This window comes from Micropterus dolomieu, linkage group LG19 (genome assembly GCF_021292245.1).
Source record: "Micropterus dolomieu isolate WLL.071019.BEF.003 ecotype Adirondacks linkage group LG19, ASM2129224v1, whole genome shotgun sequence".
Classification (NCBI taxonomy): domain Eukaryota; kingdom Metazoa; phylum Chordata; class Actinopteri; order Centrarchiformes; family Centrarchidae; genus Micropterus; species Micropterus dolomieu.
The window spans coordinates 19,855,891-19,868,831 of record NC_060168.1 but is presented as its reverse complement, the minus strand read 5'-3'; the positions used below and the strand labels follow the sequence as shown (position 1 = coordinate 19,868,831).

At 39.1% G+C, this 12,941-nt stretch overlaps 1 protein-coding gene across 3 annotated transcripts in view; it reads left to right on the top strand.

Moving 5' to 3' along the window:
- Positions 1-7,405, top strand: part of mrpl11 (mitochondrial ribosomal protein L11) — a 44,142-nt gene extending 36,737 nt beyond the window's left edge. For all 3 annotated transcript variants that reach the window (XM_046030735.1, XM_046030733.1, XM_046030734.1), the window contains 3 exons: positions 4,349-4,442; positions 4,791-4,950; positions 7,170-7,405. In XM_046030735.1, the coding sequence (XP_045886691.1) occupies positions 4,349-4,442; positions 4,791-4,950; positions 7,170-7,284 (369 nt within the window). In that variant the 3' untranslated portion in view covers positions 7,285-7,405. The remainder of the gene's footprint in view (positions 1-4,348; positions 4,443-4,790; positions 4,951-7,169) is intronic.
- Positions 7,406-12,941: the final 5,536 nt, after the last annotated feature.

The following is a 12,941-nucleotide window of genomic DNA, read 5'->3' as shown; positions in this document are numbered from 1 at the left end:
GTTTCTTTATTTTTTTTTTAATAAATCAAATTTTCACTGCTTTGTCAATGGGCTGCAGCCTCAAAACAATCGCGATCAGGATAAGTGGTACCACGAAGCTGGTTATCAACTCGGTAACTCAACCCAGGGTTGCCCAATCCAGCTGTGAGCGCGTTCACATAAAAGAGGCGGTGTTAGCAGCAGATGACCAATAGACTTGAACAAGTCCAACATAGCCTACGTTCATATTAAAATTTGTATTTCAATAGCCCTACCAAACTGCTCATAATATTCAGCCTCACATAAGAAAAATAAAACCCATTTATTTTAACATCTGCGACAGGCTGGGGAGCAAATAAAAAATATTAAACACATTTCAAAGAAGTTACTAGGCTTACTGTAAAAACCTGTAGGCCTACAATATCACTATAGACAAGAGTGTCTCATCACCACAGCAAACATAAAGCAGCCTATAAAACAGTCTGTGGGATTTCCTACAGATGGTGATGTCATTTTCCAAGATAGCTGATTGGTCAGTTGGCGGCGTTTTCATAGAGTTGATCTCTTATCTGGAACATAACCTGCTCCGGAGCAGGTTAGCCGTTCAGCATAAGTTACCATGGAGATCTACCCCAGTAAGAAGTTGAACCACCGTCGTGGTACTAACAACCCAGGGTTCACCCCGAAGTTTCCTCAATAAGCTCAAATCCTGCTTCATGGTACAGGCACTGGGTTGGGATATAGCCCTGTGCGCTAACACCACAAAACAGGCTTCCAGCACAACACCAACTCCAACATAAACTCCATGTAAGGATAAAAACAACAATAAAGGTTTATGTGATGAAGCCCAATGCAGAGCGATATGTTTACTAACCTATAGTGATGTCAGGCAGGGCAGCCAGCTAACGCTACATTAGCTCGGACCTGCCACTGTTTGCTTCGTAACATTCAATATAGATTTATTGTGGTTTTACCAATACTCAGGTATACAGCTTCTCTACCTCTCAGTCGCTGTAACTAACATGACCCACATAATATTCAATAGGCTCCTGCAACAAAACAGCGACAACACAGAGGAAGACCCATCCACTAACTTTACAGTAAAGTTACTTACCGCAGTCTAACTGTTATAAAGTCTGGACAAAATCTTGTTATAATATTCAGACCAGCTCACTAACAGTTTCATTATCATCCAGTACATTTAGCTGTGTTGACATTTCTGAGCCTCCGGTGAAAGATTTACAGATAGTAATGTTGTTACTGAAAAGCAGTAGGCGAGCTAACGATGTAGCACAGTAGCTGTAACGAGCATGGATTAGCTCAACCTCAAGCTGATAAAAATATTACTGTAACGTTGCAGTGGGACTTTACCTGAGTTTCTAGCATGTTGTGTGAAGCTGTCTCCCTGTCCGTCTATAGCCGCTGTCACTGCCTTTTTCCTTGGAGTATTGTGCAGTTCGCTGCGCTGAATGAGCTGGGAACATTGAAGTAACAGAGCCTGAACATGTCTGCATTTATGGACCCTTCGCTATGCCATGCCTCGAACACGTGGCTGGCCAATGACAGCGCAGTATAGGACTCGCTCTAACTGAGGTCCAACACTTTCGTGGTTGCCCTCCATTGACTAATGCAAAAGGAGTCGTTTTCTACCTCTCTTCTGGCGTATTTTTCCAAGATATGGTCAAAAGCTGTTACAGGGGCACTTATACTTATAGCACGTAATAATTACTGTCGCCGCCCAGAGACGTTGATAGAAGTACGATTTATTCTCCTTCCAAAACCTAATACAAATCCAGAAAAATGTAGGCTGTGGATTGTTCCTAATGTTTGTTAGTTAGTTAACGCTAGCTAACTTCCTACTGAATGTAACGTTATAAAGCCCTACTGTTCTGCTTTTTAATGACTGTAATAGTGAATAGAGACCTATCCAGCTGTACAGGAACAATGTCGATCCTTAATATTGTAGTCAGGTGATACTGTGGTTCACTTTGACTCTTTGATCGGTAGGCTTTAGCTTGTATCATTATTTTTTTTTCACTTCATTTTGAGTCAGTTTGACAGCCTGAATATAATCTTCAAATGCACAATGCAACTGTCTGCTTCTTTCTGAGATCGTTTTTTCCAAAAATTAGACAATATTTCTCCGGGGAGTGCAGTAAAAGACAGTGGCAGCGCCGTGATAAGTCTGTTAGTTCCCGACAGTTTGTCTGACTTAGCAACAGTAACTAAGGGGGGCGTGGCTTAGCGAAGGATCAATTGTGGGATCTCTTTATGAAAGCGGTTGTGGTTCAGATTATGCTTTCTCATGAGTTCAAGCGAGCACATGTACGAGCACACGCCTGGTTGCAATCTTAGAGATGCACCACTAGTGGCCACTGAAAACTTCATAATGCCCCTTTAATGCAGGTTTAAATTATAGTCTCATATGAATAAAAACCGTTACGAGAAAATGCAAAGTGATAAACTTTTTTGTTTAGAGATGGGAAAGTAACAGACATATCTAATATTCTTGATTTAAATATACAGGTTCTTCATAGTATACTTTTAGTTTCTGTAACAGTAACTATTGCACTGAACACACAGTAAGCAATTAGCCCCAAGGTAAGAAAAAAAATGAATGAAGCACTACTTGAATCGGAGAGGGATGAAAGAAATATCAGGTACTCCTGACTCACTGGTTTCATAAATACTGTAGATGAGAGAATGCTTGCCCCCTAAAACTCGTTCATCTTAGCTTTAATCATGTATCCTCAATTTGAGGGTCTTTTAACTTTTTTCAGTTTAACATAGCATTGTGCCTTGAAGCTTGAATAGTAGATTGACGCTACAGTTTGTAGAACTAGTTTTGAACTTGAATTACAACCTGCTGAAAATGTTTCAAAACGCAGGGAAACTAAATTACTCATGTCTGTGCTCTTCCTTAGTAAACTATTTATCACATTAGAACATGATTAAAATGTGCCTTATTAATTTCAGTTATTATCATGTCATAAACTGAAACATTGAATTTTTGGTCAGGGCCGTAGTTACTATTGAGGACACCAAGGACTCATTTTCAGTATTGTTTCTGGGAATATTGAGGTTTAATCACTTTTGCATTTACACAGAAATAACACATGGTGCATTCTGAAGGCTAATTCTGTTGCTTTCTTTTTTGAAATTTTAGCCTTCTTGCCTTCATTTTCAGATAAGACAGATGAAAAGAAACAGGATATGAGGGACTGAGAGAGATGACAACAATACAGCTGCTTTCTACATTATAGTTGGTGTGGGGGGTATAAAATAAATGAATACGGTCATACAACTAAAATCAAATATGTCTAGTATTTCTCCACCAGAAGACCAACTGCACTTGGGTCACTTTTTCAAAGCAGCCTTAAACAAAACATTTTACCTACAAATCATGTTTGTAGGTAAAGAGATTTCAAATTGTAAGATGGGGCTGTAAGAGATTTCAAATTGTAAGATGGGGCTGTAAGAGCGATAATCAGCATTTAATCAGTTTAAAATTAAAAACACGGGGAAAATTGTACGGAAATCACTTAACATTGCGTTTGTATAATCTAACGTAAGCTGCCATTGTTGGCATGTCTGGCTTACTGGCTAGTTTACTACCTACAGTGGTAGCCTGAGTCAGCTTTTCTTCCAGGGCCATGACATTATTTTGTGGCATTATAATAAATAACAGGCTGATATTGCATTTATCTTCATCCTATGCATAGACTAATGTAGGACTAACTAGCTCTACACTGCAGTTTTCTACATAGATCATCAGCTGGTGAGGAAAAATGCAGCTTTAGCCTCAGTCTTCAATCATATCATTTAGCCATCAAGTGCGTTTGTAAGACCTCTTTTCCAAGACTCTAGTTTCAAAAAGTCAGCTAGAAACATTAAAAAGTGGGCCACAGGCTTTTTCAAAGTCATAGAGCTAGCTAACTTAATTAGCTAAAAGATAGAAACTGACGGCCAACGGCTAGAAATGATGAGCCTGCTTTTATCTACCACTTTCTGAAATCAAGGGCCCATTGTTCCAGAAATTAAAATGAATTTAAATCACAATCTGCCATCGTTATCATTGTGAACCGCATGTGTGCAAAAGGAACATTTAGCATGTGTAGCAACAGCAACTAAGGACCATTAATTTAAATTAGTGAATAAATGTGAAAAAAATTATGTTTTATAGACTTCTGGTGTCTAAGCATATATTTCTTAGGGGTGGTGGTGTTGCGCTGAGGGAATTATGTGCTCGGCATTTATAAAATCCTGGCTGTAGCCAGTTTCTGAATCAGATTATTGTTCCATGAAAATCTCATGTTCACATTCCCGCCTTTGATCACCGGTTTTAATTTGAATTCTTCTGTCTCCTCAGCCTGACAGAACCTATGACATAAAGATCGGCCAGCCCACTGTGTCTTACTTCCTCAAGCAAGCAGCGGGCATTGCGAAAGGGGCCGGCAAGACAGGTGAGATGTGCTGCTGCACAGATGTATCTGCTCTCACTCCAGTTTTCACCCACTGAGCCCATCCTGTAACGAACACACATCTCTCCCTGGGCTCAGTTTTGAGCTTTGCTGTGATTGATGTTATATTCATGACATGCGTAAGAACTACAGCAGAGGAAAGAAGTGGCAAAGCTGGTGTGTTAAGAGAATTATGTAATTCCACCTTTCATGCTCCAAGCTCCAGCCTGGTACCACCCCTTTACCATCTCTGACACACACACACACACATGCTGCACCCACCTTGTCCTGTTTTGTACATTTATAGAATGAAATTATTTACAATTTGAAATCTCTTTTATGTGTGTGAAGGCCACGAGACAGCGGGTATGGTGTCTGTAAGGGCAGTATATGAGATTGCCCAGGTGAAAGTCCAGGATGAGCGCTTCAAAATGAGGAACGCCTCCCTTGAGACCGTCGTCAAATGCATCATCGGCTCGGCCCATTCGCTTGGCATCAAGGTTGTCAACGAGTAAGTCCTGAGTCTGTGCTCGGTGCACTTAAAGTTTCATCATATTGACCTGAGATAACATAAACCAGACCTGTGTGCACACAAGCAGTGCTGTCAGAAGTGCAGTGCTGGTCGTGTCCTTTTATATAATTCATTAAATGTTCTTTAAATGAACAATGATACACGTTGTCACAAATGTAAATCTTCACACACATTCCTGCAGAGTGGCAAAAAAGCAGCAACTGAAGGATCCTGGTGTCATCTGCAGATGCTGCAATACCTGCTAACGGCCACTAGAGGTCAGATAAGAAAACAGTAAAGTGACCACAGCGGCCGCAATAACATACCTACAGTAGCTTCAGTATCAGATGCAAATCAATGAAATGACCCTGCAGCAAAAATTGTTGTAAAGTCAAAAGTTGGGATACTTTTGAGGAGCGGAGTGGTTTGTAAAGAACCTCTTGTCCTTTTAATAGCTTATGTTATAGAGATTCACAGTGGATATTTAGGCTACAGTGAGCAATTAAATTAGAAAAGAAATTTTAGTGTTTCAGAGCAGCATTGAAAACTTAAACAGGGATGAGTGTTTAGGATTTTAAAAAAGTAATTCATCCATGAGTATATTCATTGGACAGCCAATTTCTCTATTAATCTTTGTAGTTTCAATGCAGTACCTTGCCATACTAATACTTAACATCATTATACAGTATGGAACTTATATCTACTGTACTAATGTACCTAATATTATCTGTAGTCCTCGTTTAGTTTTCATTTTTGCGACTGATGTGTTTTGGCTGCTGTAATGATGTAATTTGCCACTTGGTTTAATAAGATACTCTGCATTATACAACACAGTATGGTGTACTGTATTACAGCTGTACCATAAGCTACAGCTTTAACCACAGACAGATGAATGTTCACTTATTGTTTGTAACCCCTCTCTCCTTATACAAAGCACAGAGCATTTGACAATAACAAGCAGTCCAGTACAACAGTAGTCTGCAGTCTCAAAAATAGAGTTAAATCAACAACTCTGTCTGAGCATCCTGCTGCACCTTTGTTCCCAACTCTCTACCATGTTTCTTGTCTGTACCTATACTGTGAACTATCCCATAAAGGCATAAATGCCAAAAAAACACAATAACTTCCTGATTCACATAAAGTTAAACAGGTATGCAGTGTGTTCACACTGGTGAAGTGACAATATACTCCAAGAAGTCAGTATGCATAATAAAAAGAATAAATTAATAAACATTTTTGAGTGTATTGTTGATGGACTCCACCACAATGCAAGGAGCTGCAGCACAAAAATGAAACAAATTGTAGATGATGTTAAAACAGCTTCATGAACACTCCAGATAAAAACTTAACCCCCTTTTAAATTATTTATTTGTTGTTATTTTGTAAGATATATATAAAACAATATATAGACACAGTATGTAGTATGTTCTGTATACTGTCAGTGTGGTGTATTGAATTGGGACACAAACATTGAATGCTATAAGCAAGCACAATCTTGCTTTTGTGTCAGAATACTTTAGATTTTACAGATTTGACATCCCACCCTCCACCCCAACCAACTTTCTTGCTTACCACCTGTCCACTTGTGTTAACGATATTTATCATTTATTACGTGCACAGCAGTTATTTTACCACAAACTGTTTAAGTTCTGTATTCTTGCACAAACTAATTCCCTCAAATTGCCACATCTATTTCTACTTCAGTTAATGCCATTGTTCTTTTCCCAAAATACTTTTCTCCCCGTTACTGAAAACTTTACCATTTTTTGATGCTGCAAAGCATTATGATTTATTGAGACTTCTGTCCGTGAAAAAATTGGTATCTCTTCCTCTTTTACAATGGATTTCTCGCTGGGTGATTGTTGAACACTGCTGCACTGTGGTGAGTCGAAAGAAGAGATTGCTGCTTGGTTCTCGATGACTGATGCCAAAAACAATGTGTAAATTTAATGTCGCAGATAGCTTAAGGAGTTGATGCTATTAAATATCACCATCTCTGCTGAAAGCATCTTGATGTGGTGTTTATCATACGCATGTGCAGTGCAGTTGTGTTGAATATCAAATCAACAAACCACAAAATGACGCAGCGATGCAAAGAAACGCCATTTTTAACATTATGTCTTTGTGTAGTTTTTACTGTTTTTTGATTTTGTAACAGTAAGTCTGTGTTTGGGGTAACTATATTATTTTTCCTTCTTTTTCTCCCTCCTCCTCTTCAGTCTCTCAGCTGATGAGTACAAAATCTTCTTGGAGCAGAGAGAGGAGAAGTTGAAAGCTGATGCAGCTGCAGCCGCAGCTGCTGCAGCTGAAGCTTTGTCGGGCAAAAAGAAATGAAGACCTGTAGTATCCATTATTACCCCCCATTACTGTTTTTATTGACTCTATTCATGAGCCACATTTATACCAAAACACTGTTAATGTTGTGTGTCCAATATTAATAAACAGTTATGTGATATGTGTTTCTTCTCATTTCTCCTTATTCACATTTGATATTAAGACACATCTTTACTGCAGATTGTTTGGTTTCAGTATTTTAGAATGATATAAGAGCTTTTTACTTCCCTTAATTTTTGGCAACAAAAACATCCACTTCAATTTTGAAAATATTTGCAACCCTGAGTGTTTCATTTCCTCTGAGCTGAGCTAATGAATATATAATTGCTTTGTCTTGGAAGGATTTGTACATGCAGTCTCTTTGATGTTATTATCTATTATTAACACTTCTGGGAGCGATTTAGCTTTTTGTCACGTTGTGCAGATTGTTTTATGTACATTTCACCATCAATCTGTGATCTGAAGGGTTCATCACATGAATTAATGCAAAAATTAGATGGTGCGATAACTCTATTATTGCTTATTGACTTTAGCTGGAATTATAATGACATGATTAGATTTACATTTATGCAAGAACATAAATGATTGTCATGTTATATGCAAAAATCTGAGAAGCCTCCAAGTAAGCCATGTACCAATACTTTACTAAAGTTTTGCTTTACACTTTGTAATGTAATGCATAAAGATAGTGCTGAAACAATGAATTAATAACTCTATAGACTGAAATCATTGTCAGCCATTTTTAGAACCAGTTAAGTATTTTATCAAAAATTTGCAAAAATACCACAAATAACTTTACAGCTTCTCAAATGTGAAAATGTGCTGTTTTTCTGTTTAATATCATTTAAGTTTTGAATTTGGGACAAAACAAGCAATTTGGAGATTTCACTTTGGACTGTGAGATCTTTTGTTGGACATTTTCCCTATTTTGTCACATTTAAATAAAGAAATTAATGGAAAAATCAGAAAGGTAATTGACTGAAGAATGATAATCATTAGTTGTACCCCTAAATGCAACACAGTTAATTGCCTTTAATATCGGTTTAATTATTTCTGTAACTGCTGAAATTGTTGCTTCTGTCCTTACTGGTGTTGAAGAAATCCCTTCCTAAAGTGATTGTGGTGGGGGACACTGTCCTCGTTCTGTGCAAACTTCTGAAATTCAGCTGAAACTGAGTATCATCGAACATTACAGCCTGTGGCGCATGAAATGGAGGAGGTCGTCCATTAATCACAAACTTAGTAGTTTGATTCCAGGCTCCTCCTGTCCTGTCGAAGTGTTCAGGGAACCCAATTAGCTGACGATGGTCATGAGCTTGTTGCCATCAGTTTCTGTGTGAATGGGTGAACAAGTGGCACATTTGGGTAAAAGTGTTACATTAATGCAGCCATTTGTTGAGTGCAAATTTCCGTCTTTTGTGGAATTATTCCTCCTCCACAGCTCAGAAAATAAACACTGTCTGGGGAAATACAAAGAGAGAATTTATTTTCAGCAACCAATAACTCTGAACAGTAAGCATCTGAGTATTGTTTTAGGTCACTTTTAACCTGTGTGTGTATGTATGTATGTATGTATATATATGTGTATATATATATATATATATATGTGTATATATATATATATATATATATATATGTGTATATATATATATATAAACCAACATGAAGACCAGAGAGCTGTCTATGGGAGAAAAGCAAGCCATTGTCAAGCTGAGAAAAGAAGGAAGATCAACCAGAGCCATTGGACAAACACTGGGCATAGCAAGTACAACAATTTGGAATGTCCTGAAAAAGAAAGAAACTACTGGTGTACTGAGCAACAGACGTCGAACAGGTCGGCCAAGGAAAACGACAGTAGTTGATGACAGAAATATCGTGAGAGCTGTGAAGAAAACCCCCAAAACATCACCGACCTCCACAGTGCAGGGTTGAAGGTATCACAATCCACTGTTTGAAGAAGACTCAGAGAGCAGAAATATAGAGGCCACACCACAAGATACAAACCACTCATCAGCAGTAAGAATCGGAAGGCCAGATTGAAATTTGCAAGAAGTACAGAGATGAGCCGCAAAAGTTCTTCAACACAATCTTATGGACTGATGAGACCAACATTAATCTCTACCGAAGTGATGGAAAGGCCAAAGTGTGGAGAAAGAAAGGAACCGCTTATGATCCGAAGCGTACAAGCTCATCTGTGAAGCATGGTGGAGGTGATGTCATGACTGCTTCTGCAACAGGCTCATTAATATTTATTGATGATGTAGTTATGATCTTCAATCGTAGGTCAGGCGCCCTTATGTTGAGTGATTCTGTACCGTAAGGGCTTGTTGTTATTGGGGCTTGGGACCCAATCTCTGAGTGTGGGTATGATGATGACATCTCCCCGATGACTTGTCGTCCTGGTTTCCTCTTGCCGTAGCATATTTGTTGTTCCTCATCAATCTCTAGTTGTGATAGGAGCTGCCGTTTGCAGATATTAGAACACTGTGCTAGGAGTTGTTTCTTTGTCAGTGTTGATGATGGGTTTTGAAGCATCCATATATCCCATAGTCTCTGCATATAACCCCTCTCACCGAGATTGCTTGTATAGTAGCATTGCATCACATTCATATTTTCTGCTCTAGTCCATGAATGTCTTGTTCCAGTAGCCCACTTGTCATCAGGTTGCCCTGGTTCCCTACACCTGACTCGGACCTTGTTGACCCGGGCGACCTCCGAGCCGGTATGGCTCTTGTATTTGCAGTGTGTATGTGTATAAATGTGTGTGTGTGTGTGTGTATATATATGTATATATATATATATATATATTACACATTGTGGCCACCCTAAGCCACACATGTGCAATACCCATGCTGTCTGATCAGCATCTTGATATGCCACACCTGTGAGGTGGATGCATTATCTTGGCAAAAGGGAAGTGCTCACTAGAACAGATTTTGACAGATTTGTGAACAAAATGTGAGAGAAATAGAATGTATATTTATTGAATAGTGTGATGTTATTTAGACCAGCGAACATGAAATCTAAACTGTCCTTAGAACTGGCCTGTGAAAAGCCTTTTCCTAACATGGCTTTTCACATAATGCTCCTCTCTGGCGATGTACTCGTCTTTGCCAGGAGAGAGCAGCAGTCAGCTGTGCAGTGCTTCCACTGCTCATCTGCACTCCATCATAGACACTGCAGCAGCGAGGAACAAAATGTTCACTGGCAGAAAAACAGTACAATGTTTCTGGCTATGTCTCATTACATATAATAATTTCTGTATTATCTATTATGTGGCACTGGTGATGAGATCTGGCAGAAAATATATTATATTAGGCCTCACAATGGGTTATCTATGTATTTTTCTCTGATTTTGTTAATGTTCACCTTTCCATCCTGTGGCGACAGAGCATCAGTTTGTCCCACATCCCTCTTTACTGTACCTCTAATTTTAGCCTCCCCTCAGTCTTTCTTTGTCTCCCCCCTCTCTCCAGCCCTCCCCTCTCTGATCCTTCTGAATGGAGGCTGAGAATAGATGGGGGGCTGTTTCAATCTGGGCTCTTGAGCAGGAATGCCTATATATGGAGTCTTACGCCACGGCGAGTGCTGATGGAGTCGCAGGTTCGTCGAGTGGGCTACTGTGATTTGTAAAGGGGGGGGTTTATATGCCTAATATATGTGTGTGTGTGTGTGTGTGTGTGTGTGCACATCATCATAAGTGGGAGGCCAACTGTGTGTGCCTGTGTGCACATCCTCGCACGCAAAAACCTCGATGCCAAGTGTGCGTCAGTCTGAGTCAGATAGTGTCTCATTCTGTCTCGTCATGTATGTGCGTCAGTGCTGTTGCTGAGCGAAACTCGCTCCAGGGGAAGAAATGGAGGAGAGTGTATGGGAGGGAGAGGAAAAGAGGCCGGGTTGGTGGGATGATGCTAATGATGATGATGAGGCTGAGGGAGGAACAAGGGGCTTGACTATGACGACACAAGTGCATCAGTCGCATTAAGTGCACTTTAATATAAATGCATTTGTATGACAATCAAATACACTTATAAGCATCACAATAGAACACTGGTCCACAATGTCCATTCTGCAGTAAGTAAGATGTTTAGAATATATTCCATCTTAGGCAATAAAAATCTCTTTCTTATATATATACAGACCAATAACTGTTTCATACAAATGTACAAATGTGTACAACCATTCTGAAAAGAACATATGCCTATATCCACAGACATAATGCATATGCAATAACATCTTTTTCAAATATCACACATACAATATAGTAATTTTACACGTGTATATTAACTTAGCCTTTAATAGCTAGAACGTAGGAATCAATCCTTTACTTGACCGTAGACAACTCTACGTGAGCGTGTCGACACCATGGGAATAGTACCATTCTCAACCCGTGTCGCTTAGTAACTGAATAGAAATAGCACCCCATCCCTATTTTCATTTTTTAAAACAAAACTTTGTATTCTAACCCCTCTCAAAAAAGAAGAATCGCTCATTCACATAGTCAATTGTGCCTCACTACACCGCACTCCAGTGGAGCAACGATGTAAATGTCCATGTTGAATGGACATAATAAAGAGTTCAGAGTTCAGCAGGTCAGGGCCGTTTCAGGCACACAGGAGCCGCTATAAGCTGCCAGCATTGCAAATATTGATGCTGCAACAATATCCAGCCGACTGCCCTCAAGCCAGGAGGGGACCTGAAGAGCCCACATTCAGAGTCTAATGTACAGTACAACGTAGCAGTGGATTTTTGGCATGATCAGAGCTCCGGCAAACTTCCAGACAATTTCTTGTTTGGTGTTACGTCTCGTAAAAGCAATGGATACCTTCAACATTCTTGAGATCTTCACATGCCAGGATCTCTTTGCATGTTTTAGTTTTTTTGTTTGCACATCACATTGATACACAAGATTTTAGATGGAGAGATAAAATATGAAATGTCAAAGGTCTGAAGCCGCAAACTCAAAGCTCAAAGTATCCCAGGTTTAAAGTTGACAACTATTTTTGCGTTTTGATGTTGCCTTTAAGGCTGTGACGAAGAGTGCTATCAAATCAGAGCTGTACTGGCTCTGAAGACTGGATAGAGGAGTTGTTTGCAATTGGAGGTACATTTAGTGGTCATCCTAAGGATGAAAGAAATTTGTAAACATTTGACTTCCGATACATTTGAGATTTGTGTTTGCGTTGCTGCATGTCAGGCAAAAGTGCTTTAATTCATCTCCATATTGAAATAGAAAGAAATGTTTTTTGTTTTTCTTTGTTCACAACAGATTTTCACTACGAGTGAATACAAATGCGCGTCTGGAAGTTAAACAGCGCTTACAAGTTCAGAGAGGTTTCTCTGTCTGATCATATCTGAAGCTCGTGTTACAGAGAAGCAGAAAGACACCACATGGACTCAAAACCCAGTCAGTTATGAGTCCATGTGGTTGCACCATCATGTAAATGTTGCACCAGTTTGTAGTAGTATACAGATTAATGACTGAACAAAAATATAAGCCAATCTTTGTTCTTAGGAGACATGTAGGAGTTAAAGTCCTTAAGTTGTATATACATTATGTATATTTATACACTTAATTATTTTTTACTTTTCAGTAAAAGGGGCTCCACAAAATATGACAATATGCCATACTTAATGAAGTAAGTCACAGACTTATT